Genomic DNA, 26,639 nt, shown 5'->3' with positions numbered 1-26,639 from the left:
GTTTTGTTTTAAGATTTTATTATATTTTTTATAACTGTTACTAAGACGTTTATTTTAGATTTCAATGAGTAAAATCAAAATATTTATGTAAATATAAGTTAGTAAGTTTCTGTCATGGATATACAAAGTAAACAATACATGTTTTAATAAATATTGAAAATTAAATAATTACTATTTATTACACCTAACTGTGATAACAATTTACAACATCATGAACAAGTTCATTTTTACCTTAATATAAACTACAGTAAGGTTATGATTTTTTTTATTGATACTTTTTGTTTCTCATGTTTTAAATCAATTTGAATTCAAAGTTATAACATCAATATTTGGTTTATAATAATAAATGTGTCTTTTGGTAAGAAGGTCTAATTTATTTTTATAATTTTATATTTGTAGGTAATTAATTATAACCAAAACAAAAAGTTTTTTAGAGCTTATTGTTTTTTTGGTAACTCATAAGATAAAAAATATATTATTTAATTTTGTTGCAAAATTTAAATGTAATTAGTTAACTAATGCTTGGTGTGTATTACTTAAAAAAAAAAAAAAAAATTATATATCATTTTTTTAACAAAAAATATTAGTATTTATTGAAAAATTATAACAACATTTTAATTAAGATAAAACATGCATGCTCTTCAGTCATTTTATTTTGGATGTTGTTGACATAATTGATTTCCTTTTTATGTAGCTTTAGTAAAAATCTTACATAAACAATAATTGTCTTTATCAACAGTTTTTGCTGTTAATGCCAATGTTTGACTTTGTATAATTATACAGATATCAACTCTTTCAATTCCAAAAATGAACATGACAATATTTTACAATAGGTAGTCTAAAAATTTTGGAACCAATAAGTGCCTTTACAAATACTTGAGTTTTGGTACATAAGAGCATATCACCACAAGACTTTAGATTCTAATCATACAATTTAACTTACATTTATAATTGTTATAAAAGGCATAATGGTACCACAAATTTTTTATTTTTTTTAATCAATGTACACCTAACACAACTTGTTGTAGCTACAACAATCAATAGTATTTAAAGTGCATATGTCATTTAACAAGAGAGCTATTATTTGATAAGATAATAAAAATATATCAAAGATGGGTGTCAGTCATACTATATCTATACTGTAGACATGAAGAATAATGCAGCTTACAATAAATTATGAAATCAACAGTGAAAATAGACTGTTATCACTAACAATAGGATTTAATTACAAAACAAAAAAAATTTTACAATCTACAATCCAATTAAATTATAAGCACCTTTGAAATAAAATTACTTTGAAGCTGAAAATAGACTTTAACAACAAAAATCATTAAACATTTCATCTTCATCAATTCCTTCAAAAATATTTTGAATAATAGAGATTTCATTATTTGAATATTGATCTTCAGATTGAAATTCATTTCTCGTCCGTTTAGTTGGCGGTTCTTCTAAGAAATTACTAGAAACAGTAGGAACATTTTTAAATAAATTATGAGCTATAGGAGTTTTTGGTTTAAAAAAACTTTTGACATGCGTTGATTTATCAGGAGTATTATTTGTGTTTTCATAGTTGGCATTTGACGGTTGAGAACTATGATCGGTCAAAATGTTGTGTAGTTTTAAATTATTAAGCGCATTCATTCGGCTCTTATTTATCACTAAATGAGAATTTTTATTTAACTCTTCCGCATTAAATGCGTTCCATTGTTTGGCTCCAGTCACAATTTCTTCATTTGTCATACCCGTTGTTCGAGTAACAATTACTTCTTGAACATCCTCTAAAATATATATACATATTTATTTCTGATTAGTACATTGCATATCTAAATACAGTTTATTTATGACATTAATACCAGAAGAATAACTGTAAATGGCAACTAAATGATCACTAGTAATATTTAGTGTAAATCCTTTAAGTATTTTTTGACATGATACACCAACATTGGATAATATCAAAACAGCTCCTAGTTTTAATTGACAGCTAAATTGGTTCCAAACTGCTCTATGAATTGTTCCTCTAATATATCCTGTTTTGTCAGCTAGTAGAACTGTTGGATCTGGCGATAAACAGTCAATTTCTTTTAAAACAGAAACAAAGAATGGTATTTTATCTGTGAAGAAACGACCAGAAGCAGTGTATGGGAGCAGTTTCTGTTTTATCCATGCCACATTAAATTTATCCAACAAAATATCAACATCAGTAGCGAAAAAATCTGATAGAAATTGTTGATATGGTGACGAAGAAAAAGATGAGTCATTTGCTTGAATGCACAAATTCTAGAAACAAAATCAATAATACAAACTAAAATTAATAAAATGAAATTTTGCATATTATACATAAAATATTATTGATGAGTATCTATATTTTAATGTAATTATAACCCTAAAGAATGGTTCACATTTTAACTATGCATTATTGTTTAAAAAAATATTGAGAGTAATTACCTCATCTTTGTTATCATTTTCACCAATGTTAATTGACCTATCCAAAGATTCTAAGTTTGAAGGATCTTCTGAATAAAGGTCTTCCTGAAAATATAATTAAGGGATACTATGTTTAAAATAAGTACTTCTAAGGTATTAAACACCTTTTTTTAACAACAAATAAAACTGTATGTATTTACGTTTTCCGAAAGAAGACCAGCAGGTCCAGGAAATTTTCTAGAGGTTCCTTTCGGAGTCATCATTTTTACACTAGTAGTAGTTGTGTTAAGATGACTATTGCAATTAGTTTTATTAAAACCTGAAAAAAAGTGTTTGACAATTAAATATAATGTAATATGTATTAAATGTAAAAGACTAAATTAAGAATAAAAATAATTATTATTTAAGATATTTTTGAAAAAAAAAAAATAATATATACAATTAAGATCTTGTAAATTTACTTTTTATATTTGTAGATTTTTTCTGGTAAGTTTCAGAGTTGACAATTGAAACCTGAAATAAGCAATATACATAATTGTATTTTGAATATTTTAATAAATATTGATTTACGCAATTATAATTATTTATGGACAATAATGTCAAGGTAAATTTAAATTAATAACAGTGTCGGCCTGGCCAGGGCAGCAAACGCTGCCAAGGCCCTCACCTTTTTTTTTTTTTTTTCTACCATAGGCACCTCAAAATGATAAAATAGTGATTCACAATTGAGGCCCTAAAAAAAAAAACCTGCCTAGGCCTTTCATATCCCAGGCCGACACTAATTAATAATAATTTAAAGATTGATTAATTTATTGATGGTTTATGTATAGTAATAATGTTTTTAAACTTTAAAGAATAAAACCTCTTTATGATCATCATTAAAATCCAATTTAACCAAACACCCATTTTCTTTTAATGAACTCTTAGGACATTGTATTATATTGGATGTGTTGAAAAAACTCTGAAACATAAATTAATTAAAAATAAATAACATAAAGTTACTCATTGATAGTACTCCTAAAAAAATGTTCTTTAATATATTACTTCATCGTCAGAATCAAAATCATCATCAAAATTGAATTTTATTTTATTTGGCTGACTTTCATTAATTGATTCAGTAAGTTCTGATTTGGATTGGGCGTCAAGCATATTTTGTGAATTCTTGAAAATCAAGTTGCATAAAAAATAATTTATTAAAACTTATTATTCTTTTGGTTTCCAGTTTTTAACTAGAGTATTATTGATTTACTTTAGTAAGTTGGAGTATTTAAATCAAGATATACTAACATTATCATCTTAGTATAAATAACATATGAATATAACACTTACATCATTATTTTTAATTTGTTCTTTTGTTCTGTTATTTTTAACTTCTATATTTTCAGAGTGTGAAGATTCCAATTCGAAAACTGAATTTGATACATTTAGGAATATCTGTTAGATAAACAAATATACTTAGTAAATACAAAATAATTAAATCAATAATGTACTTAAACAAAAGTTATTATACTTCATCATCATCTTCAAAATTCGAAGTAACAGGATTCAAATTTGATGATTTATTTGGTGATGTACTAATGAATGGAGGCATCTGGGTATTAAGAAATACCTAAAAAAATAATAGGTAGATACTCATAAGTAACTTTTAAATGTAAGTATTGTTATTATAATTAACAGTATAATGTATTTATTATATGGATAATGCAAAAAGAGTATCTGGAAAGTCTTGGAGAAAAAAAGTTTATAAATCTTTGTCTCCAAAACTTTTAAAAGCTATAGCATAAAATATTAAGTTACAGCGATAATAATGTATACAATGTTTTTTATTATAAATATACAATATTTTTTTTTATTCTGTAAAAATATTCCCGACAAGTCATCAAAGTTAGTTTTTTTTTTTAAAAATAATATTATTGACTACTATATTTTATTATTTATATATTTTTTTAAATATATCTTTTATATTTATTAGTTTTTATATTGTTACATAATTATTAGCTACCTATTGTCTTTATAAAACAGCATTTTTTTCCTACAGTCTTATTATATACATTATGACAATTGTATTAGATAAAAATGTATATGAAATTTATGTTTATCATACGACAACTAACAAATTTTTAAATCAAAACCATGTGTAAATTAAATCAAAATAATTTTAATAGTATATAGCTATAAAAGTATAAAATAAATTTACTTCATCATCTAAATCAAAATCTTCAAGTTCGAACATGTTAACAATTTAACACTTGTACAAAGTATAATCACATTCTACTTGTAACTTAAAAAAAAATTAATAACAAATGAACATAGTTCATCATTTTATGCGTTTATCAGTGTATAATTAAATTATTACAGACTGTTGGTCCTACACTTCCACAACAATTTAAAATATTTTCGTTTTAACATCAAGTTTCTGTTCCTCAGTTGCTTGTACTTTTAAAGTCAATTCATTGTGTTTTGTCAGTTATAAATTTTTACTTTTTAGATAGCACTACAGTAGATAATGTCGAATTTTAATTATTAAGTTCATTTTTTTTTTTTTATAAGTTAAATACCGACATTTTTAAAATATTGTTATATCGTGATTAAACGATTCTTGATAACGATTAAGATAAGCGTCCCAAAAAATATAAGTGATTATATATTATCTACAACTTTCTAGTGCCAACAAAACAGTTATACCACATTCTGTTATTCTGTGATGATACAATAATTATTAATTATTTTTATTTTTACTCCACGCTCAATATTACCCATACATATTATAATAAATTATATCAATAAATATTTAATGATTTTATGTATTTTAATAAATTAGGAAATATCTTAAGTAGGATATTAAAACAAAAATAAATTAAAAATCATTTATAATATTATGAAAACTTGTATGCATGCTTTGTCCCAGGGGACCACTGTAAAAATGTTTTAACCTCACAAAATGTACAATCACAAAATCTCTTTTTCCTAAGTTAACTCTGCTTGTTAGTATTTCTTATTTCTTGTTTAACTAATTTATTTTACTTTTAAAAGGGTTTCTCCGCCGTCAAAATGGTATGTTTAATCCAAATTTATCTAAATAATCGTTTTACTAAAACCTAATATAACTATAGAGAATAATTCATAATGTTTTCAGTGTTTTGATGAATTTAGATTTTTCACTTTTTTGACTTGTATTTGTTTTTAATTGAACAAGTCAAAATACTACTATGGCCATATTAAAATGTTGTTATTTTTTTAACTATATTTCGTCTTATTATATTTTTTTTTATTTTTTCAGGCCAAACGTACAAAGAAGGTAGGAATTGTAGGTAAATATGGTACCCGATATGGTGCCTCGCTGCGTAAGATGGTCAAGAAAATTGAAATCACCCAGCACAGCAAATATACCTGTTCATTCTGCGGAAAAGTAAGACTATTTCAATTTTAATGTACTTAATTGATATCAAAACAGTTTTTGAGAACTGATTGTGTTTTCTATCTTGTTGAAAAAATTATTATTCATTTTGAAGTTAAAATAAAATATAAACATATTTTGATCTAGACTAAAAAATATACCTGATTTTCATTTTAATATTAGTGTGATTTTTGTTGTTTAATATTTGAAACAATTGTTTTTAGGTTTATGTTTTATCATATTTACAATGCATTCATTTAAATTAATTGAAAGTACTTGGTGTATCATAATTTATGTGCCCTGTGTTGTTCTTTTTATGGTATTTTATAAGTATTTTTATATTGTTACGATTTTGATGCTCATAACTTATATTCAAATTAACATAGCCAACATGTAATGTTGGAGAAACACAGGTAATGTTCTAATCTTTCAGTTTGATAATAGATGAACTCACTTTAATATTAAAAGTAATAATAATACAGTGTCTATATACCAAATGTACATTTTTTATAGTATGTATTAGAGATGGGATGATTCGGTCACTTGATTGATTCGAATCGAATCAGTCAAATGATTCGGTCATTTGATTTGTTCATTCGGTCAATTTTACAACGAAGAACGATAGAACGAACTATGAAGACCTTAAACGGTTTAATCTCCTTAGAGATTGCTGTTGTTATTATCAAATCATGTTATTTTTCCCGGGTTTTTAGGTTTAAATCGCAAAATCAATTTTTTGAAATGTGACATTTTACTCAACCATAAATTTTTATAATTAAAATTAAACAGCAATACAGCATTACTTTACGAATAATTTGTTAAAGGGAACACTTTTTAACCACATTTAGAGGTAGGGTGACTGAGTTTCCACTTTAACCCCTGTGTATAACTTAATATAAGTAGTTCATACTAGAATATGTACTTTTAAAAGTATGTACTCTTATCCTTTATAATAATTTGTTGTAATTTTTAAAATTCTTTATCTTATTATGTAATAACACGGAACAATAATAAAGAAAAATAAGTGACCAAATCACCATAGATATTTTAATATTTAATATCTATGCAAATCACTGAATCATATAATCAGTCAATTTGACCGAGTCAAAGTGTACTGAGAACCAAAAGATCTAAAAATCTTATGACCGAATGACCGAATCATTTAGATATTAAATTCGGTCACTAGACTGATTTGGTCATTTTGATTCGTTTGTTCGCGACCGACCCACCTTTAGTATGTATCCGAGAGAAAACAAATGGTATACTGACATCCTCTTAATACTTTCAAAGTACTGTGAAAGAAAATAAAAGACAATAATACCTTATATTTTATTGATTAATATTTAATTGATATTCAGGCAAAATAAATTAAACAACATATGATTTTAACTTCCTAATAGTTCATATCAGTTATCTCTTATATGTTTAATTTATAAATTTCACTATTTTGAGTTTTTTTTTCTTTGATTTTATGATAAGTTGATTAATATTGGTATTATATATTAAAATGGTTTATTTTTTTTAGGAATCCATGAAGAGAGCTTGTGTAGGAATTTGGTCATGCAAAAGGTGTAGACGAACTGTAGCAGGTGGAGCTTATGTATATTCTACAACAGCTGCAACCACTGTACGATCCGCAATCAGACGTTTGAGGGAAGTGAACGACTTGTAATTTCCAACATTTGATCATTATCTAATATAAGGACATTAAAAAAAAAAGATTTGTTAATTTTTTTCCTTTTCCTTTGAATTAATTTGTAAAAGTTTGTTGAAAAATAGTGATGACCACTAATTGATTATATATCCTTGTAAAATGTAATTTATATTTTTAAAATCATGGACACTTCCTTAAAAAATGCACTGAACAAATAAGTGGTAGATTGTCAGTTAACAGTTCTGGTCCTTTTTTTCTCATTCCGTGCACTCAAAGTTTTTACTATATCTTAATTAGGTTAACTTAAAAATATGATAACTAGCTACTATTGAGAATCAAGTGTAAATTTCATTTAAGGCTTGATTGTAATTCATATATTAATTTGAGATTCCTTTTGAATTTTTGATCTTGTACTCATGTCATGTAGTTTAGGGTAGAGATAGTTGATTATGAGATTTAACATTGATATCTTAAGACGATTTATATTATCTTAAAATATCGATAATATGATGCTAATATTCTCTAAAAAAAAAAACCTTCAAATATTCTTTTAAAAATCTATAAAATATGTTAAGATGTGTAAAAATAATCTTATGCTTTATATGCATTTTTTAATTTTTCTTTTACACATTCTAATGGTGAGGTATTAAAAGTTACATATTATAATGGCATATAACGGAGTAAGAAATAGGAATATGCATTTATATGCCAATATAATATTTAAACACAAACAATTGTTTGGTAAAAAAATTTTCTGGGTACCGTAACATTAAAATTAAAGATAAATACAATTGTTTATAAAATTTATAAAATATTCTAAATAGGTTAAATATTCTCAAATATATGAAAAAAAACCTACACATTTGAATGTAACAAATTGACCACATTTTTTACTCTCATAAGACTGCATCGACCCAGTCAGTTTACGATGTGTAAAAACATATTAATCTTGTCTTTATTGGTAACATTTCTTTTAGAAAATCAATAAAATAATAGCACTAAAATAGTCGATCATTAGTTTTGAAGTTTAAGTGCTTGATGCTCATAAAATATTAATGAAAAGTAAATTTAAAGTCTAATGGTTAAACAACATTATTTGTGTGAAGTTTTTAAGTTGCAATAATATACAGTAGACAACATAATTATTGTTGTACTACTTCAGTTGAGTTTTAATAGTTTTTACATTGGTAATATTTCAACATTCAATTTGATGATATATTCTTACATATTGCTTTGTGTTCAGGTACATGAATAATGTATAATACAAAATATGGTTATAATTATAAATAATTCTCAACATAAAAAATAATTCGTACACTTTTTGTATTTTGATGAAGTCTTAAGATTATATTAAGATCTAACTATGCACTGTATTGATCACTGTGAATGTGATATTTTTATACATATTAAATGTAAAAGTTTATTCAATTATAGTTTTTATAGGTAATCAATCTATAACCAACTTAAACGATTCAAGTATAATATAAACATTTTGATTTGCAATAGTAGAATTATTACTTAATGTAGAGTTTGATTCAGTGTACCCATGTGGCTTTAGTATATTTAATATTTATTCAAGACTAGGTGAACAATTCTTAAAAAATATCGAAAACTCGTGGTTGGTGAATTGAGTCCCAAATTACCCTAACTCTGTAAATTGAGTCCCGGGGAAGAAAAATAGGTGGTAGGTAAGTTGAGTCCCGGAAAAAATAAGGCAGTAGGTAATTTGAGTCCCAGGGAAAAACGATTAATATGCATTTAAAATTTAAAAATATGCACTATAAAATTTTTATTTGTGATTTGTGGACAATTCATTGACTGCATGTATATGATTTTGAAAATAGCTACATGCATTTTTATTAATTATATAATTATTTTTTATTCAATAAAAATGCATGTTGCTATTTTAAAAATCATATACACGCAGTCAATGAATAGTCCACAAATAAAAATTTTATAGTGCATATTTTTAAATTTTAAATGCATATTAATCGTTTTTCCCTGGGACTCAAATTACCTACTGCCTTATTTTGTTCCGGGACTCAACTTACCTACTACCTATTTTTCCCCAGGACTCAATTTACCGCTTTCAAAATGTACCAAACTTATCTCGGACTCAATTTACCTAGCCCCCGAAAACTAGTGTCTTTTAATGAATTTATGTATGTTACAACATGATACTCAATACACTATGTAGGTACTATGGAAGTAAATATTCAATGATAATTTTACTAGGTTTTTTCTATAAAAAGATCATTGTTTTCTTTTCGCTTAGTTGCACATTTTTTTGTTTCTGCAACCAGACTAGTCCAGATTCCAGAAAATTAACAATTAAGTGCTTTGTATTGTATCATGCATATTATATTTCAATAGTTCCTAGCGTGTGGATTTAATTCCAAATAAAACATTGTGTTAAAACATTTAAATACTTACCTAATACAAATTTATTTTTGTTTAATCAGTCATTTTTAATATTTCGAGCAATTGTTATATACTGTTAAAATTTTTCTGATATATGTAGTTTTCGGGAAGCTTTTACCTAGGTATTAATCAAGTCTTAATTTTGATCAAGTGTATTAGTGTAAAAAATGTAAAAATTTTATAGCTCAGACTTGACAATTTTTAATGCGAGATTTCTCATAAACAGTTAATAACAAAAACAAAAAATCGAAAATATGTATGGAAACGAAATTATTTTTTGACGTTTTTAAGTTCAAATTCCAGCTAAGTATTTAAACAAAGAATAATTATGTTAAGTACCTATAATTATTTTTTTAATTTAAAAAATCATTATTCGCATTTTCATATATTATATTTTATAATAAATTAAATGACATATTATTAACATTCTTAAAATATTTGGATTATTTTTAAGCATTTTCTATACATGAATATATTTTAAAAAATTTTTTTCCCTTCATGTCATTCATTTTTTTAAGAGTTCCTTAATAGTTAAGAAGATAATTATTAGTGTTTTAAATTTAATCTTGTATAAACTACCTATCTACATACTACATGAAAGCCTAAGTACCTACCTACTGCATGTTTTGTATTGAAGTATATGTTATTAGTTTTGCAGATTATATAAGTGGACGGGCAAAGTATACGTGCCTAACTATGTTTGGCTTACAACATTTTGGTTTGATATTCTTGGATTCTAATAACGATAATAACATACATCAAATTTTATACTCCGTTATTTTGTTTACCACTGGCATATATCTAATTATCGTGTTTCCTTGGGTAAACCACAAGTTTGACGACTGGTCCAAAGCGTTTTCCGTATCTTTGACAGCGATAACGTGTAGCGTGAGCATCATAATTTCAATGATATCAAGAATGATCGTTATATACAACGTAAAGTTTAAATATCAAAAGTATAAGACGACATTGGAGGGATTCGAGATTTACATACCGATGAACTCCATCACCATGAAACACATCAAGTATTTTTCTTTCACCGCGATTTTCTTGTGTTTCAGTTTTATCATACCTATAAATGGTCTAAAATTGATTTACTTATTTAATTATCACGTTAATCCCATTTTAATGACGACTTATTTTGGTTTCTATTATTTTCACAACCTGAGCATGGTGAGCACGGAATTACATTTCGCCATTCAGTGTTTTTTGGTGTACACGAAGTTTCGAGATATAAACGATAAGTTAATTCAAATCAAAGACACGCAGAAATACTACAATTACAATGTACGATATTCGTTTGTCGCAAGTCAAGTGGCTACTCCAAGGAGTAATTATGACACGTTACCTCCTTGTGTGATCATATACGAAAAAGATTTTTACTGTCCGAAGAACAAAAGTTATCCATTGGCGAACACTATCGAGCTGTTCAGAATCAAACACTGGCTGTCTAGGGAAGCTATCAATGACCTAAAATGTTTATTTGGCTTTCAAATGATGATGTCTATTATTATTTTAGCCATTAACTTATTATTCGACTTGTTCACGGAAGTATTTTATTCATACACAAACGCCTCATTTAGTAAATCAGCATTCCGAACAAAGCTTCTATTCGTTGGGTGGATACTACAATACTCCTTAAGACTTTGTCTTATAATCGTCACGACACACACAACATTACAGCAGGTTGGTAAAACATCTGTATCTATCTGCTTACTATCTAGGTATAATGTATATTATAGGTATACACTTACGAGTTACGACCTTCTGAGTTAACTACATTTTTTAGTCTTCATATTTAACGTTCCTATATATATATAGCGAAACAACTAGGTAATTAGGTCTCCCCTTAAATATAATCATAATTTTCCAATATTATGGACTAAATGGTGTACCGTAAAGGACCTACCAATATATATTTTTTGTTCAAAAATCAAGAACATTGACATGACCATAAAAATATGCTGTACTCAGTAGTCACAATATAGTCATGTACTTACATCGGGCACATGTAAACTCCCCTAAAATTACGTAAATTCCCCTAAAAACATTTTGCTACCGTATTACACTTACGTAAACTCTCCTAAAAACCTTTTGCTACCGTATTACACTTACGTAAACTCCCCTAAAAACCTTTTGCTACTGTATTACACTAATGTAAATTCTAATTTAATGTAAATTAATGAATATTTTAATAGAACTATAATTATTTTTTAATTGAGTAATAGTGTGAAACTGTTTTTATATAATCGAATGTAGTAATTTTTTGTTCTTTATAATTTGTTATTAACTGGTTTAAAAATTGTTGACGTCTCTTTAATTTATTATTATGTGAGTTATTTGTTTTATGAATACTTTGTAATTTTATGTAAATTTCTGTTTGAATATTTGTTAATGTATCTATAAATATAAAAATGTTTGGATGACTATGATTAAAATTTGCATTAAAATGGGCATGAAATGATTCACATACATTTGTCGATTTAGTCAATTCAGAAGAAGCTTCTGCCCAGACTTTAGGTGGAAAAGTTGCTTCTTCGTCAATATACGTATTTTTTAAATAATTATACAATTTATCCAGTCGGTCATCGTTTGGTTTAATGTTATACAAGTCAATACTAAAACAGTTTTCAACATCTTCTGGATTTAAATATATTAATCCAAAACAATAATGCAGCCACTTACTAATTTCTGATTCGTCATTTTTATAATCAGTTGCGAGCCCAAATACGGTAATGTTTTTAGGGGAGTTTACATAAGTGTAATACAGTAGCAAAATATTTTTAGGGGAGTTTACGTAAGTGTAATACCGGTTACCGGTAGCAAAATGTTTTAGGGGAATTTACTATTTTATTTTTTAGAGGAGTTTACATTTGCCCACTTACATCATATAATACTCGTATAATCGTATACCAGTAACCAGTTAGGTGCTAAATAATCAGTTGAAGTAGCTTAAAACAAGTGGAGGGATGCCCTTGATTTGTATAGTTCTTATATATGACTTAAACAGTCATTCGTTTTCGAGGGATGGGGAAGGGGGAGTTTCACTCGTGTACACATTTTTTTATTATACAATTTTATATAAATGTGGTACACATTTTAGTTTTTTTAATCTACTTGCTTCCTATTGTACCTACCTATACAATTATATACATTTTGAATTTAAAACATTAAAAATATTACATCTACTTATATATTGCATAAATATATTATTATTATACGATAGATAATAATGATAATATTATAACCAATATAACCTCAAGGTTTATAGATAATCTATAATAATCTATTATTATCTATAAACCTTGATATAACCTAACGATATTGTATGATTAAAGTAGGTACGTACAATTTAAAAAATCTAACGGTACCTATACAGGAAGTATACAAAAAAAAATAGAAAAGCAAAACTTTTTTTAAAAAACAAATTGTATCTGTTATATTTATTAACCTTTGTAAAATTAATCAAAAAGACAAAAAATAGTAATATCAACTCTTGAAATTCTTATAATAAGCGTACCTACCTACCTAACCTAAAACTTATGTATTAAAATTTTTTATTACTCGACCATTTGTTTTGTTTCTTTTTATTGCAGGCGGTTAAAACCAAAAAGATAGTAACGGAAATGAACAATCGACACATCACAGATAGTAGTGCAAAAGAAGAGGTAGGTAATTGTCAAGCAGTTAAACCCCGTGAAAAAATGTTAATTCGTGTTTTATATAATTTTACATACTTTTCAATGTTTGTATTTAATTTACAGCTACAATTATTCTATAGCCAATTATCTATCTGTTCACTCGAGTTCACCATTTTTGACATTTTGACTATAAACAATAGTCTCTTAATTTCGGTAAGCAAATAATTCATAAAGGGATTAATGAACATAAATTTGTATAAAATGAAAATAGTCAATAAATATATAACTAATAAATTGCATTTATAAATACCTACATATATTTTACGACTGACGAGTATATAAGTTATAACTATTAAAATTATTAAAAAATGCCAACGACGAAATACATTATGAATAATCTATAAGTAAATAATGATATACCCTAATCATAATTTATATAGTACTTGTGCAATGTTTGCAATGGCGTGAATCTAAGATCCAAATGTCGCTCAGTCAATTATACCTTAATGTTAGGTGGGTCGTGGGTGGGTATTGATAGATATCTGAAGTTGAATTACCTATAACTTTTAATTTTATATGTATTAAGTGTTAACAGAAATATTATGTAATAAAATAATTTATGATGGAGTTAATTGGTAGAATATAATAGCAAAATCATTGTTTCAAGATATAATAATAATATATAATATACTATGACAATAAACTAATGGACATTATGTTTAGTATATAATTAAACTGAATTTATTGTTAAAACAATATTATAAGTGTTAACACCATTTTTTTTTATAAGTTACGCCACTGAACATATACCTATGGATATTATTATTCTATGGTGAAGATAATACGAAATATTTTAAACAGATAATCTTGATTCTTGAGGCTTAAATATGATTCTGGGTTTGTATTGAATAAAGGATTTCATATTATAATTTGTTAACTCTTTTTGATTAACTCCCTCTTTTTTCAGTTTGAATTTGAATTAAATTATGTCTTAAAATAACTGACTTTCATTTTTTTTTTTACAAATTATCTTTGGGAGTGAGATTAAGTTTAAGTTTATATATTGTATACATTAACTCCACAAATATGATTTCACGCATGATTCATTTTAATTTCAACTCGTAATTATTCAAAAATAAATGACAATCAACTTAATGAGTATAGTAAAAATGTAGAATCTAATTCAAGGTCAATATTTTGTGTCTTATATTGAATCCTTCCTTATTTATTAAAAATGATGAACACTTAGCTGCTCATATTTTTATTTTCATATTGTTTTGATAATAGATTATGTCAGCTGGTGCAACATATATTCTTATATTAGTACAATTTCAGAGGGACAAAACTACTATTAAGGATTACTACTTATCAAATAGTTCATAAAAAAATTGAAAACTTGTAAGTATCCGCAAAATAAAATTTATGGATATCATCTTCATTCTTTTGCTGTTAATTTATATACTTGCCTTCTAAAATGTTATTGTTTTTTTGTGAAAAATTAATTGGCTCATATAGTATTCAAGAAATCCAACAAATCTAAATAACACAACACAAAGTATAATTAAAAGTATAAAGTATAACACAAAAAGAATATAATATGTACTATGTTAATGTGTTTGTTAAATTGTAATTGAAAATGTACTTGTAATAGCACCTTATATGTGCTGAAAAAAAAATGTTTGTTATAAATAATATATGTATTATTACGATTATTATAGTTAGGTATTACAAAATCATTGTATACCTTTTTTTTCCTGTTCAAAAACCAGGAACGGGTGGGAACTGTTCAGCACATTACTGCCACCCGTCCCTGTATCGCTTATTCACCAAATAAGACAATCAATCTATACAAAAATTGGGGGCCTCTAACCACCCAAAAACAAAAAAAAACACAAAAAACAAAAAAATCTGGCTTTCGGTCCATATAAAACAACATTTCTTATACTGCCCGTCCACGACCTCTCGTCCGCCTGACGCGCTCTGCAGTCTCCTTCTGCCCAAGTATCGTCTCCACCATCCTGTCAAATCCAAGCCTCTGCTTCTCTGCCGACGCCATAATCCGCCGTCTCCTTGATATATCATCAGCTAGCGAGGAGCTTCTGCTCCGGCTCCAGAATGATATCAGGGACATCCTCGGGCCGCAGACACCGATCAATGCACTGGTCCATCTCATGTCTACCTTCCTCCCAGTACGGACAATTGAACAACGTGTGCTTCACTGAGTCTTCCAACTCCTCGCAGTGGAAGCAGTGAGGATCAGGCGCCCTCCCTCTTCTCCATAGGTACAGCTGGATGCATCCATGTCTCGATGACAGTGCTTGATGAGCCATATGGAATGATACATTGACTATCCTTGTCTGGTTCACCCACCTCCGGATGTCCGGGATTAACTTTCACGTCCACGCTGCCTTTGATGTGTGGTTCCACAGCTCCTGCCACTTACGCTAAGTAACCTCCCGCTACTGCCTCTTGATGACTGCCACCGTCGTAACTTCGCACTTGCGCTCCTCGATTCTAAACCGTTCTTCGGCCAAAAGGTGGGCAGGGGGTATTCTAGCCAGGACTAGTGCTGCCATATCTGACACTGTCCTATATAACACCTCGCAACCCGAATAGCAGCGCCTCTTTGGGTCTGGCTGCAGAGGGAGATCTATTCCGGGTAGTCTTCGCCGCCATCAGTGCCCAAACCGGCCGGGATGCGTAATACAGCAGTTTGCTGTGCGCTACCGACATAAGCAGACGCTTCTTACAAGCTGAAGGCCCCTGGACGTTGGGCATCAACCTTCCAAGAGCAGCCGCCGCTGACACCAACCTGATATGAGCACCAAAGTTCAGCTTCGTATCTAACTGTTCCCCGAGATACCTCATTGAGGACTTCACTGTAATTTGTTGCCCACCTAGGGTAAAAACAAATCATTGTATACCTATCGTAATTCCTATCGTAGGTAGGTACTTGGATCAAAAGTTTTAGATAAGTTTAAACATTTATAATATTTAATTTAATTAAAGACTTAAAGTATTATAGGTATTTATAATTTATACTACTTTGTAAATTAATATTTTAAATTTTAATATAACTTTTTAATTCTGATATCACATATGCATTATTGCTAATATTCAAATATATATAGGTATAATGATTAAAAAAGTATTATATTTTTAAATAAGCAGAAACAAGTTTTTTTGCGCTTGTAAAATTAGGTTAATTAGGTGTTTGATTTTGAAGTTTCTATATTATAGCAACCTTACAAAATATCTTTAAGTTATATATAAATCGGACGCTATCCCTGCATGTGTTGTCTCTGTCTTACAAGTGCGTAACACAGAAATTTATACGCTCAACAGAACACATTTTAGCTCCATAAGTTTAAAATATAGAATGAATTGACCTCTTATAAAAATTAAAGGTAACATTATTATCGAAGGCTATTCTTGGGTTTTTCATTATATTTTAATTTTAAAGCGAGTTATGGGTATTTTAAAATTGTAAATTGTTTTGTATAGCTTAAAATATTCATAACTCGCTTTAAAATTAAAATACAAAGTATAGTAAAAATCCCAAGAGACACCCTTGATAAAAATGTTACCTTTAATTTTTATAAGAGGTCAATTCACTCTAAATTTTAAACTAACAGAGCTACACGTGTTCTGCTGAGCGTAAAATTGCTATGTTACGGACTTGTAAGACAGAGACATCACATGCGGGTATAACGTCCCTTAAGGTTGCCCATCACCAGCATGTGTTGTCTCCACCTACAATTGCACAGCATAATTATTATAGCACGAAAAGCTAAAAACAATAATAAAAAAAAAATTATAACAAAAACTGTTTTGCACTGGAAAGAACCGAGAAGGCTACAATCATAACTAAGAAATGAAATTTTCACCAAATAAAAAGAACTTGGGCTATGAAATATCGTTTTTATTTTTTTGATATCAGGATTAAAATAAGAGTTAATTAAAGTTTTAAAATCACAAAATCTAACGGATTTTGAAACAACGAGAACATTTTTTGACGCATACGGCATACATCAAAGACGATGGATCTAAACCGATGTTGGCCTTGGCACACATAGTTTCTCGTTTATTAAGTTTGTTATACTTGAGTTAGCAGTATCCTAGTACCTACTCCTCAAATCATAAAATTAAAAAAAATATTAACCACTAATATTTTATATCATTGTAATTTTATTTTCTAAGTTATAACAAATGTTATGATATATACCTACGATATCAGTATAATATAATAGATACCAAACTTATTGATTGGGACTTAGTCCTTCAATAGTTTAAAAATGGTCATTACATACTTAAAAGTAATAATATCAATAAAATCATTCGAGATGCTCTAGATAATATGATTTTTGCCTTTAAATTTTAAAAGAGGTAAATTCACTCTAGTTTTAAAAATTACAGAGTAAAACGTATTATTTTGTACGTAAAATTTACCATGTTGTACGTTTGTGAGACAGATAAAACAAATATGGCAGTGTGGCGTTCTCTTAGCCTTAGCTCTTTAGCCATAATTTTGAATTCAGTAATTATAAACTGAACAGTTATGTATAATCTTTTATCTGATGCCGCTTTTCCACCTATTTTATGGACAACTAAACCTTTAACAGAGATAAGAACGACCTGCAATGGACTATAATTTTTTCATAGACACTATAATGCGCAGTTTTATACATTTTATCCATCTATATACACCAAGTTATATTTAATTTATTAGATATTGCTATATAGATTTTATATATATATTCAATGGGAATATAATTTAAAAAATAAATAGAATAAAGCAACAAAATATTAACTAGCTTAGTAAAGAGCAAAATGAAAATATTGTACTTATTGATAATTAATATGTGAAAAAAAAATAACAAGTATCATTAAATATTTATTACTGATATCGGGGCCATGTTTATACGCTAAAACGTTATAAGAACTTGAGTTGTAATATGTATTATGTGTATATTTATTTTTAATGTGAAATAATTGACAACGGCGATGTGTTTTAATTATTATTTTTTCTTTGCGTTTTACGGTAGTACTTATTACTATATTAATATACTTATGGTAAGGCTTTTGAATTTTATGAACTTAATTTACCTATACTATAATTTGTTTTTTATGTATTGTATTTAATATTATATATACTAAGCTTTAGTTGTGTAAGTAAATAAATTAAGTTATTATAGGACAAATTTATTGTTAATTTTTTTAAATTCAACAATATAAAACTTTTGTTTAGTGCAATTATATTTGTTGTGATTTTTGGGTAAAAAGTGCGTTATTGTGTTGCATCGAAACATTATATTAATTTATTATAATTTGATACATATAAACCGATATAGGTACCTCTACCGCTATACCTCATAAATACAGTTAACTTTATTTGATTGACTATTTATTATTATTACGTTTCATTTACCAACCAAACCATTAAAATAATTATGGTCGATCGACGATCATTATATATATGTGTTCAACTGCAGTTAAAATGTTTTACTTCTATTTTATATTATTAATAATATATTTTGATAAATTTTGTATAAAATACGTCATGTTTCAGTCAAGTTAAATGAGAGCCTTCATTTTTTTAATGGTTAAACAAAACATTTAAGTGATTATAAAAAGGATTGTTTGTTTATTGAAATGTTGATTATTAATTCAGTTATCATAAAATTTTTGGTTTAGTAAGTTCAGTTATCCGATTAAAATCAATTTAATATATATATATATATATTTTTGCAATCTATATAATACGTAGTAAATATAAAATATTATAATATTTATGTAAGATGTAACCCACAGAACTCTACAGTTGCTACTTAGTAAGTATACGCTATATAGTGGTGAAACCTGAAAGCGCAAATTGAACCTTTTTTTCGATATCTCTAAAGCGCAAAACAAATTTGCACTTTTGTACCTTGGTAGTGGGATAAAAACTCAGAAATAAATTGTAAATCTATAGTTATCTCCAATGCATAAATTTGTATCATGTATAAAGAAAAAACATTTCCAAATTGGAATACTTGATGACGGTTGGCTTCAAATTTTAAATTTAATTTTGAGGTACCTACTCATTATTATATTAGTTTAATATATTTATGATAGGTACTTGTTTAACTAATTTAAAATAATACTCAAAATTATTATTTTTATTTTTTACTGATTTTTAAACTAATTTCAATATCACTATAAATGCTTGATTAAATATTAATAATAACGTGGATTTTAATAAAATACACATTTTTATGAAATTAATTTGTGCCTATGGTTTATTAAAAGGGTAATTTTTTTTGCGCTTTTGAGCCGCGTTTGGGTCATATTTTGCGCTTATGGGCTACAGCCTCGCTATACAGGTATTTATAATCAATATGGTAATATATTATATAAGTTAGTAGGTAGTGATATAACCCAAATAGCCTTTAATTTTTCGTACGTCATGTGATTTCCTAGGTTGTTCGCTGGGTTTTTGTAATACCTCTACGGGAGGAGGAGGAGAAGGAGTGACAATGAATTTTAACATTGAAATAAATAGCATCTAAATGTACTTCTTTGTTATATTTTAAAAGACATTTATAAAATCTTGTTAAATATTAAATTATTTTATTGAAGTTATTATATTACCCTCGTAATGATATTACTATACCAATATAAATTATAATTAGTATTCAGTATTAATTCAAATTATATTCTTCAAGGAGCATTTTATTATTCCTAAATGTGCTACTTACCAATTACAAGTGACATTGATTATTATAAGTAGATACATTTTTTTTTTGGAGGGGGGACATAGGTACCTAGAGCTCGACTTGACATTATTAAAGTAGAGGGACTCTATATTAACTTCAAACAAAGAGCGTCTCCATCACTTGTTAAACGTTAATATGCCATGGGGTTGGCTACTCCTCCCACACCCTCTAATGCCATTCTTCAAATCATATAAAAATTACTGTAAATATTATATTGTATATTATAGTTATAACTTATAAAATACAATAACTAACTCAAAAATAACGAAGTAAAACACGATTCATTTTAAATATTTATTTAAATAGTTCCATAATTTATCATCAACGGTAGTTCTTTCTTATCTTCCAGTTTGATCCTTATTGAACAATGGTTTTCTTCTGTATCTCTTTTACCATTTAAAAACCAAGATTTTACATAGAAAGAAAATTATGATGTTATCACGTGCATTCCGATGAAAAATGCAGGATGATGCAACGTCCAGTGTGGTCCCCTAAAAGAAGGAGTATGCTAAAATTTCTGAAAAATTAGTTGAGAAATCAGCAAAGTAGAAATCAAATATAAATATTTCCAAATATCAAAAACCGATGCGAATACGCAATTTAGTTAGGTGCAGTCTCTGGGTGGGGTGATAGGTATTATAATTTTTGTGCTTTGCCCTACCTGTAAAAATTGAGTTCAGCGCTATACCGAGTGTTTTATGTTATAATTGGATTTTATTTTATGTGTATATGTATTACAATACGTTTGTATTATATTATTTATAATAGGTATATGGACATGCAATGGACGTGTTGTAGTACACCTACGTGAACTATATATAATTATGTTATATTTGAAATATTTTGGTGCAATATTCTTTGACTCGCTTAACGACAACGACGTGTTCCAAATCTCTTACTCGATTATATTATTTATTATCAGCATAATCATGGAAATTATGTCACCGTACATTGCACTCGAGTTTGATGATTGGTCGACAGTATTTTTTATGTCTATCTCGATGTTAATATGTAAAACAGTGAACGCTTTTTCGTTCATATCAAGAATGATTGTTATATACAACGTCAAGTTTAAATATCAAAAGTATAAGACGACATTAGAGGGATTCGAGATTTACATACCGATGAATACCATCGCCTTAAAACACATCAAGTATTTTTCATCCACCGTGATTTTCTTGTGCATGATTACTATCATACCCATTAATGTCCTAAAATTGTATTACATTTTTAATTATCACACGAATCCCATTTTAATGACGACATATTTTATACTCTATTACATTAAGAACATAAGTATGGTGTGTACGGAATTACATTTTGCCATTCAGTGTTTTGTGGTGTACACAAAATTTCAAGATATTAACGAAAAGTTAATTCAAATAAATGACGAACAGAACTATTGCATCTACAGTGTACGATATCCGTTTACTGTGAGACGAATGACTCCTAAGAGGAGTGATGATACCACGCCATGTAATATCATATACGAAAAAGATTTTTACCATTCAAAGGACAAAGAAAATCCATTGGCAAACACTATCGAACTTTTGAGAATAAAACACTGGCTGACTCGAGAAGCTGTCAACGACCTGAAGGGTTTGTTTGGCTTTCAAATGGGCCTGTCTATCATTTGTATAGCCACTGCGTCATTAAGTGACATATTTAGTGAAATATTTTATTCGAAAGCATACAGTACAAATAATAATAAGCCAATATTTCGATCCAATTTTCTATTTATTTTTTGGATGTTTCAATATTCATTGAGATTTTGCATCATTGTTATTTCAGCACACAATTTAGCTAAACAGGTAAATCGAGTCCTAAAAAGTTGTTGAAAACTCTTTAAACTCTAAAATTAGCATAGTTATGACATTATGAAAATGTAATTGTATTAAGATTTTTTCACGAAACTTTGCGACATTTATTTCATCATAATGTGTTAGGTACCTACATATTATATATAGAGTCAATTACTAATTACTACGTTTATTCGTTTATATGGTGGTGTTAAAACGCTCGCACTATTTAGTTTAAGAATTTAAAACCGATTTTATTTCAAACCGTTTTAACGCCATCATATAAACGTAGGTTATGAGTACCTAAATATTATAATTTTATAATCTAGTGTAATTTTAATAATGTAGGTGGTCAAAATAAAAAAGACTGTAACAGAAATGAATAATCGATGCTTAGATTGTAGTGCGAAAGAAGAGGTAAGATAGTTATATAAGTAATCAATATAACATTATTGAATAAGTACCTACCTATAATATTTTTTGTAATTTTATAATTAACATGTAATATTGTTACAGCTACACTTATTTTATTATCAATTATCCAACTATTCATCGGAATTTACCATTTTTGATATTTTTACTATAAACAATGGTATTATAACTTCGGTAAGTAAGATATTTACCATAATAATACGAATAATAATAATACAATTATTATAGTAGTTGAATATAAATTGTACCTATGAAAATCAAATTTGGGTATAAATTGCGTCAGATTATAAAAGTAAATACCTCTAAACTATAATAAATTTTTTTTTTTGGATTTATAATAATAGGCAATGGCTGCTGGCTCAACATACATCCTCATATTATTGCAAATTCATTCGGACCAATAATTTTTTTCGTAACAAATTTTTAGTACAGGTATCTATGCATAATATTATCATTCCTTGATGTTTATATTGATATAACATACATTATCTTAACTGTAGTTTTATTGTTGTTTTTAATGAACAATAAACGTTGTAAATAATTATTTAACCACAAAAATATAATCAAATTGATATTCATTGTTGCTTAATAATTGTTTAATATTAAATATTATCAAAATGATAAATATTTAGGATGAAAAAAAAATATCCTATAAATTAAACACACATTTCTTAGACTTAATTATGTCTATTGTACATACATATTATATACATAGTACATACTTTAATAATATCTTTTTTTATTCGGTGTATGCTTTCCTAAAAGTAAGATAACGATAAATAGAATGATGGTTAGGTAGTAGGTAGGAAGTTTAATTATTTTCCCATAATTCCCATTTCCCGAGAAGTTCTTTGGCGAAAACTAAATAAAAACTTAAATTGGTAACTTTAATATTGTTCGCAAAAGTATATGATGTCTGCTAAATTTATCGATTTCATTTCATCATACCGATTTGATGTATGGTTTTAACTTTTAATATTAAAAACAGGCTTGAATAACTTAATGACTAATGAGCTTATTGCTTAGTTTCGATTCATAATATGCTTATCCAAACGAAAAGCTTCGTCACCCACAATGACATGAGACACTACTTTATTTGACCCGGGAAGTGAACATTCTTCTGGGAAGCCGAATGAGCGATTAAGTATTTGTTTTCCCATATTCAATTTAAAAAAAATCCCGCTATCCCCTTCTTTTCCGAAAGAACCGATATCAACTGCGATAAATTTATAATTGGCATCTACCATTGCCAGAAGCACTATAGAGAAAAAATCTTTATAATTACGATATAGTGATCCCGATTTACTGGGATATCGAATCCGTATATGTTTCCCATCAATAGCCGAAATACAATTTTGAAAATTCCATTTATAAGAAAATTCAGCTGCTTTCGACACAAATGCCTAGTTAATAGTTTTTGTATCAGGCATAAAAATTGGAATTAATTTCGTTTTTAATGCAGCTAACGTTATTTTGATTATCCCACTTATATAACTATAGTTGACGCGAAATCCAAAAGATAGTGAACGCATTGACTCACCAGTAGCTATAGATATCTATTAAAAATTAAAATGTAAACAGAACCAGTTAAATAATGGTACGTGTAATTTATTAAAATTTTAAATTTACCTTAGTGGCTTAGTGTGATCGCTATAACTTTTTTCTGCTGGTGAAATTGGTTTTTTATTTCCATTACTTGGTGGTAGAGTTATTTCGTTTTCAACCATGGAAAGTAAAAAATCAAACTGTTGAATATTGACACGAAAAAATTCACGAAATTTTATGTTATTATTTTTTAAATGCCTATTATAACTAACACTTCGTAAAAACCTTCTGTATCGCGATACTTGAACATATCATCTATTAGTTTTTTTTTTTGGTTTTAGATAGGAAAATATAAAATCTTCTTCATCTTCTTTTTCCAATAATAAAGTCAAAATGTCATTATTATTAATATACATCTCCATAGTAATTAAAACAAAACTGTATTAATTAATAATTATAATTAAAATCACACACGCGTCTGTATATGGACAGGTTGGCGAGTGAACTGAACATCATGTACTTTGTAGCTACTAGTACCAAAATCGCCGCGACATGTCGCGTTTAGTAAAACACAACAGAAAAATGCATCGCGACCACAAGCCTTGGAAAACGTACCTTTAACCATATTCTGATGGCATGCCATTAATAATCGTGGTGCAGGTAAATGCAGACTATATAATAGCACAAATTATATAATCTGTGATAATAGTATAATACTATACTAAATACGCCTATTATTGGCTATTGACAAAACAGCATGTCACAACTAACGGTTATAGTGCCACATTTTCAGTGCAGTTAACACTATAAATGGTGAGATATGTGAAATTTGAATAATGTTAGGGTGTTTTTTTGCAGTTTTCTTGATTTTTTCAACAAACACCTGAATGGTAATTATAAGTTATTAATATAAATATACATATATGTATAGGTATATACATATATGTATATAAAAAGGTTGCCGGTTGGGTTAGTTTCATTTTAATGTATTACAAATTACAATGGATCCACGTGGTCGCCCCGGGTTACCTGCGGTTCCTGGAAACTAACTAAGGTGGTTTCGTCTGAGGGTTATGTTTGTAGATCGAGCATATCATCAAACTGAGCTGTCATTATGTTGTTTATCGAACTTAACTTGCAACACGTCGTCTACGACCCGCCCGACCGGTCGCAAAGACAACGAGACGCGCGGATGACAGTTACCCGATTTCACTAACTTCTGTGCACCATAGTTACCTATATTCCTTTTGCATCGCCTGTGGACTTAGTCTGGACTGCCATATTATAGGCATGGATACATAGGCGCAATTTCAATAAAAAAAAAATTAAGGGTACTTAACGCGCTTAAACTGTGCATTTTCTAATTTTAGTTTTTTCTTTTATTGTAACAAGAAATTTTTGATACATAAATATGAACATTATTTGAGAGTGCTAATTTGCTAATACCTCCTAAGATCCCTCTCTATTTGCGCCTATGGATTTACATCGTTTGTGTGCCCGCCAACTTTTGAGATCACCATTATCGACCACTCGAGCGGTAAGGGGACTAAACATTTTTAATTTGGCTTGTTGAAAATCAAAAATAACAAAAAAATATTGTGTTATACAACATTACAACTAATAACAAGAAATACACAATGCTTTATTTTACTAATGCCATTCTCTAAGTTGCATTTACATATGGGATGAGAGAATTTTGGGAGTATAATGTATAAATATATAAAATAATTACAACATGAATTTTTTAATATGAATTATATACAAATAATAATACCTAATACAATATCCGTCATCACAGGTAAACGGAATGTTCAGAAATGATACATAAAATGTGTTGTATTATCATACTGTCATGTATTTAACATTTTGTTGACTTGTTGTTAACTGTTGTATAGAATTATTATTCTGTGAGACTAACTGTAGTTTTTCTACTAACATTATTATATTATAAAAAGTCATGATGTTTTCATAATTAATATGGTAATTTCAAAGTTCAGAAACTTGGAAAATAAAAAAAACTATTGTGAATTAACGCTCAACTTTGTTTAAATTACACTAAAAATAATTTATTAGGAAAATTGTATTACATTACCAAGTTTTTTTTATCGACAATAATTTTTTTTTTTTTAAAGTGGTAAAATGTGGGTATCGTTCTGCTGTATTGTAAAGATGGTGGATAGGTCACTATAATGCATGTGTCAAATTTGAATGCAATGGCAGATATCATTGTATACGAAAAACGATTCTGAACGGAGATGATTTGTCAGTTAAGGATGAATAATTATATTACCAATATTTAAATTATAATATATTTTTATGCGTTCAAAAAATGTTTTATATATTGACTTTGTAGTTTTTTTTAAAGTAATTTGAAGAAAAAGTTACGGAGAACCTTGTGTTGGGTTTTTGAACTTTAAGTATAAATAAAAGAATTTCATGAATTTTCAACTTCATAATTCCATGCAAATTTTCGTGACTTTGATATATTTTGTAAACACTTAAACGTCTTAAACAGTTAAACACTAAATGCTTATAAACAAAAATTGTGATTAACGATTTTAATTTTTTTTA

The 26,639-nt window shown here is 27.7% G+C and overlaps 4 protein-coding genes across 8 annotated transcripts; 3 read left to right on the top strand and 1 right to left on the bottom strand.

Moving 5' to 3' along the window:
• Positions 1 to 1,195: 1,195 nt before the first annotated feature.
• Positions 1,196 to 5,005, bottom strand: LOC107169496 (uncharacterized). 3 transcript variants are annotated; one of them, XM_089225898.1, is made up of 11 exons: positions 4,622 to 5,005; positions 3,935 to 4,033; positions 3,754 to 3,858; positions 3,469 to 3,585; positions 3,287 to 3,385; positions 2,886 to 2,937; positions 2,625 to 2,743; positions 2,446 to 2,529; positions 1,854 to 2,277; positions 1,535 to 1,778; positions 1,196 to 1,459 (listed from the first exon to the last, which is right to left on the bottom strand). In XM_089225898.1, the coding sequence occupies exons 1-11, from the start codon at positions 4,655 to 4,657 to the stop codon at positions 1,315 to 1,317; spliced, it is 1,524 nt and encodes a 507-aa protein (XP_089082024.1). In that variant the 5' UTR covers positions 4,658 to 5,005; the 3' UTR covers positions 1,196 to 1,314. The 3 variants fall into 3 exon arrangements, with proteins under 3 accessions (XP_089082024.1, XP_015374735.2, XP_089082025.1); XM_015519249.2 differs by having other exon boundaries at positions 1,196 to 1,778; positions 4,622 to 5,004; XM_089225899.1 differs by lacking the exons at positions 3,287 to 3,385; positions 3,469 to 3,585 and having other exon boundaries at positions 1,196 to 1,778; positions 4,622 to 5,004.
• A 313-nt stretch (positions 5,006 to 5,318) lies between these two features.
• On the top strand, positions 5,319 to 7,699 carry RpL37A (ribosomal protein L37A). Its single transcript, XM_015519248.2, has 3 exons — positions 5,319 to 5,478; positions 5,705 to 5,833; positions 7,347 to 7,699. The coding sequence occupies exons 1-3, from the start codon at positions 5,476 to 5,478 to the stop codon at positions 7,491 to 7,493; spliced, it is 279 nt and encodes a 92-aa protein (XP_015374734.2). The 5' UTR covers positions 5,319 to 5,475; the 3' UTR covers positions 7,494 to 7,699.
• A 2,626-nt stretch (positions 7,700 to 10,325) lies between these two features.
• LOC149056250 (uncharacterized) lies at positions 10,326 to 16,507 on the top strand. 2 transcript variants are annotated; one of them, XM_089227580.1, is made up of 4 exons: positions 10,326 to 11,582; positions 13,493 to 13,564; positions 13,661 to 13,750; positions 14,825 to 16,507. In XM_089227580.1, the coding sequence occupies exons 1-4, from the start codon at positions 10,518 to 10,520 to the stop codon at positions 14,918 to 14,920; spliced, it is 1,323 nt and encodes a 440-aa protein (XP_089083706.1). In that variant the 5' UTR covers positions 10,326 to 10,517; the 3' UTR covers positions 14,921 to 16,507. The 2 variants fall into 2 exon arrangements, with proteins under 2 accessions (XP_089083706.1, XP_089083705.1); XM_089227579.1 differs by lacking the exon at positions 14,825 to 16,507 and having other exon boundaries at positions 13,493 to 14,194.
• Positions 16,508 to 19,303: 2,796 nt separating this feature from the next.
• On the top strand, positions 19,304 to 23,017 carry LOC149056249 (uncharacterized). 2 transcript variants are annotated; one of them, XM_089227582.1, is made up of 5 exons: positions 19,304 to 19,368; positions 21,061 to 22,103; positions 22,440 to 22,508; positions 22,608 to 22,697; positions 22,868 to 23,017. In XM_089227582.1, the coding sequence occupies exons 2-5, from the start codon at positions 21,117 to 21,119 to the stop codon at positions 22,925 to 22,927; spliced, it is 1,206 nt and encodes a 401-aa protein (XP_089083708.1). In that variant the 5' UTR covers positions 19,304 to 19,368; positions 21,061 to 21,116; the 3' UTR covers positions 22,928 to 23,017. The 2 variants fall into 2 exon arrangements, with proteins under 2 accessions (XP_089083708.1, XP_089083707.1); XM_089227581.1 differs by lacking the exon at positions 19,304 to 19,368 and having other exon boundaries at positions 20,930 to 22,103.
• Positions 23,018 to 26,639: the final 3,622 nt, after the last annotated feature.

Source organism: Diuraphis noxia, unplaced genomic scaffold (genome assembly GCF_037042655.1).
Source record: "Diuraphis noxia isolate RWA-SAM2 unplaced genomic scaffold, SU_Dnox_SAM2 contig0004, whole genome shotgun sequence".
NCBI classification, from domain to species: Eukaryota; Metazoa; Arthropoda; class Insecta; order Hemiptera; family Aphididae; genus Diuraphis; species Diuraphis noxia.
This window is presented reverse-complemented; position numbering and strand designations above follow the sequence as displayed.

Coding starts and splice junctions, on each gene's coding strand:
- LOC107169496 (XM_015519249.2), bottom strand. CDS start 4,657: ATGTTCGAACTTGAAGATTTTGATTTAGATGATGAA. Junction 3,859..3,934: donor ATTTTGAAGATGATGATGAA/GTATAATAACTT, acceptor TTTATCTAACAG/ATATTCCTAAATGTATCAAA. Junction 2,278..2,445: donor AAAATGATAACAAAGATGAG/GTAATTACTCTC, acceptor TTTTGTTTCTAG/AATTTGTGCATTCAAGCAAA.
- RpL37A (XM_015519248.2), top strand. Junction 5,834..7,346: donor CCTGTTCATTCTGCGGAAAA/GTAAGACTATTT, acceptor TATTTTTTTTAG/GAATCCATGAAGAGAGCTTG.
- LOC149056250 (XM_089227579.1), top strand. CDS start 10,518: ATGTTTTGTATTGAAGTATATGTTATTAGTTTTGCAGATTATATAAGT. Junction 11,583..13,492: donor CACACACAACATTACAGCAG/GTTGGTAAAACA, acceptor TTTTTATTGCAG/GCGGTTAAAACCAAAAAGAT.
- LOC149056249 (XM_089227582.1), top strand. CDS start 21,117: ATGTTATATTTGAAATATTTTGGTGCAATATTCTTTGACTCGCTTAAC. Junction 22,104..22,439: donor CACACAATTTAGCTAAACAG/GTAAATCGAGTC, acceptor TTAATAATGTAG/GTGGTCAAAATAAAAAAGAC. Junction 22,698..22,867: donor ACAATGGTATTATAACTTCG/GTAAGTAAGATA, acceptor TTATAATAATAG/GCAATGGCTGCTGGCTCAAC.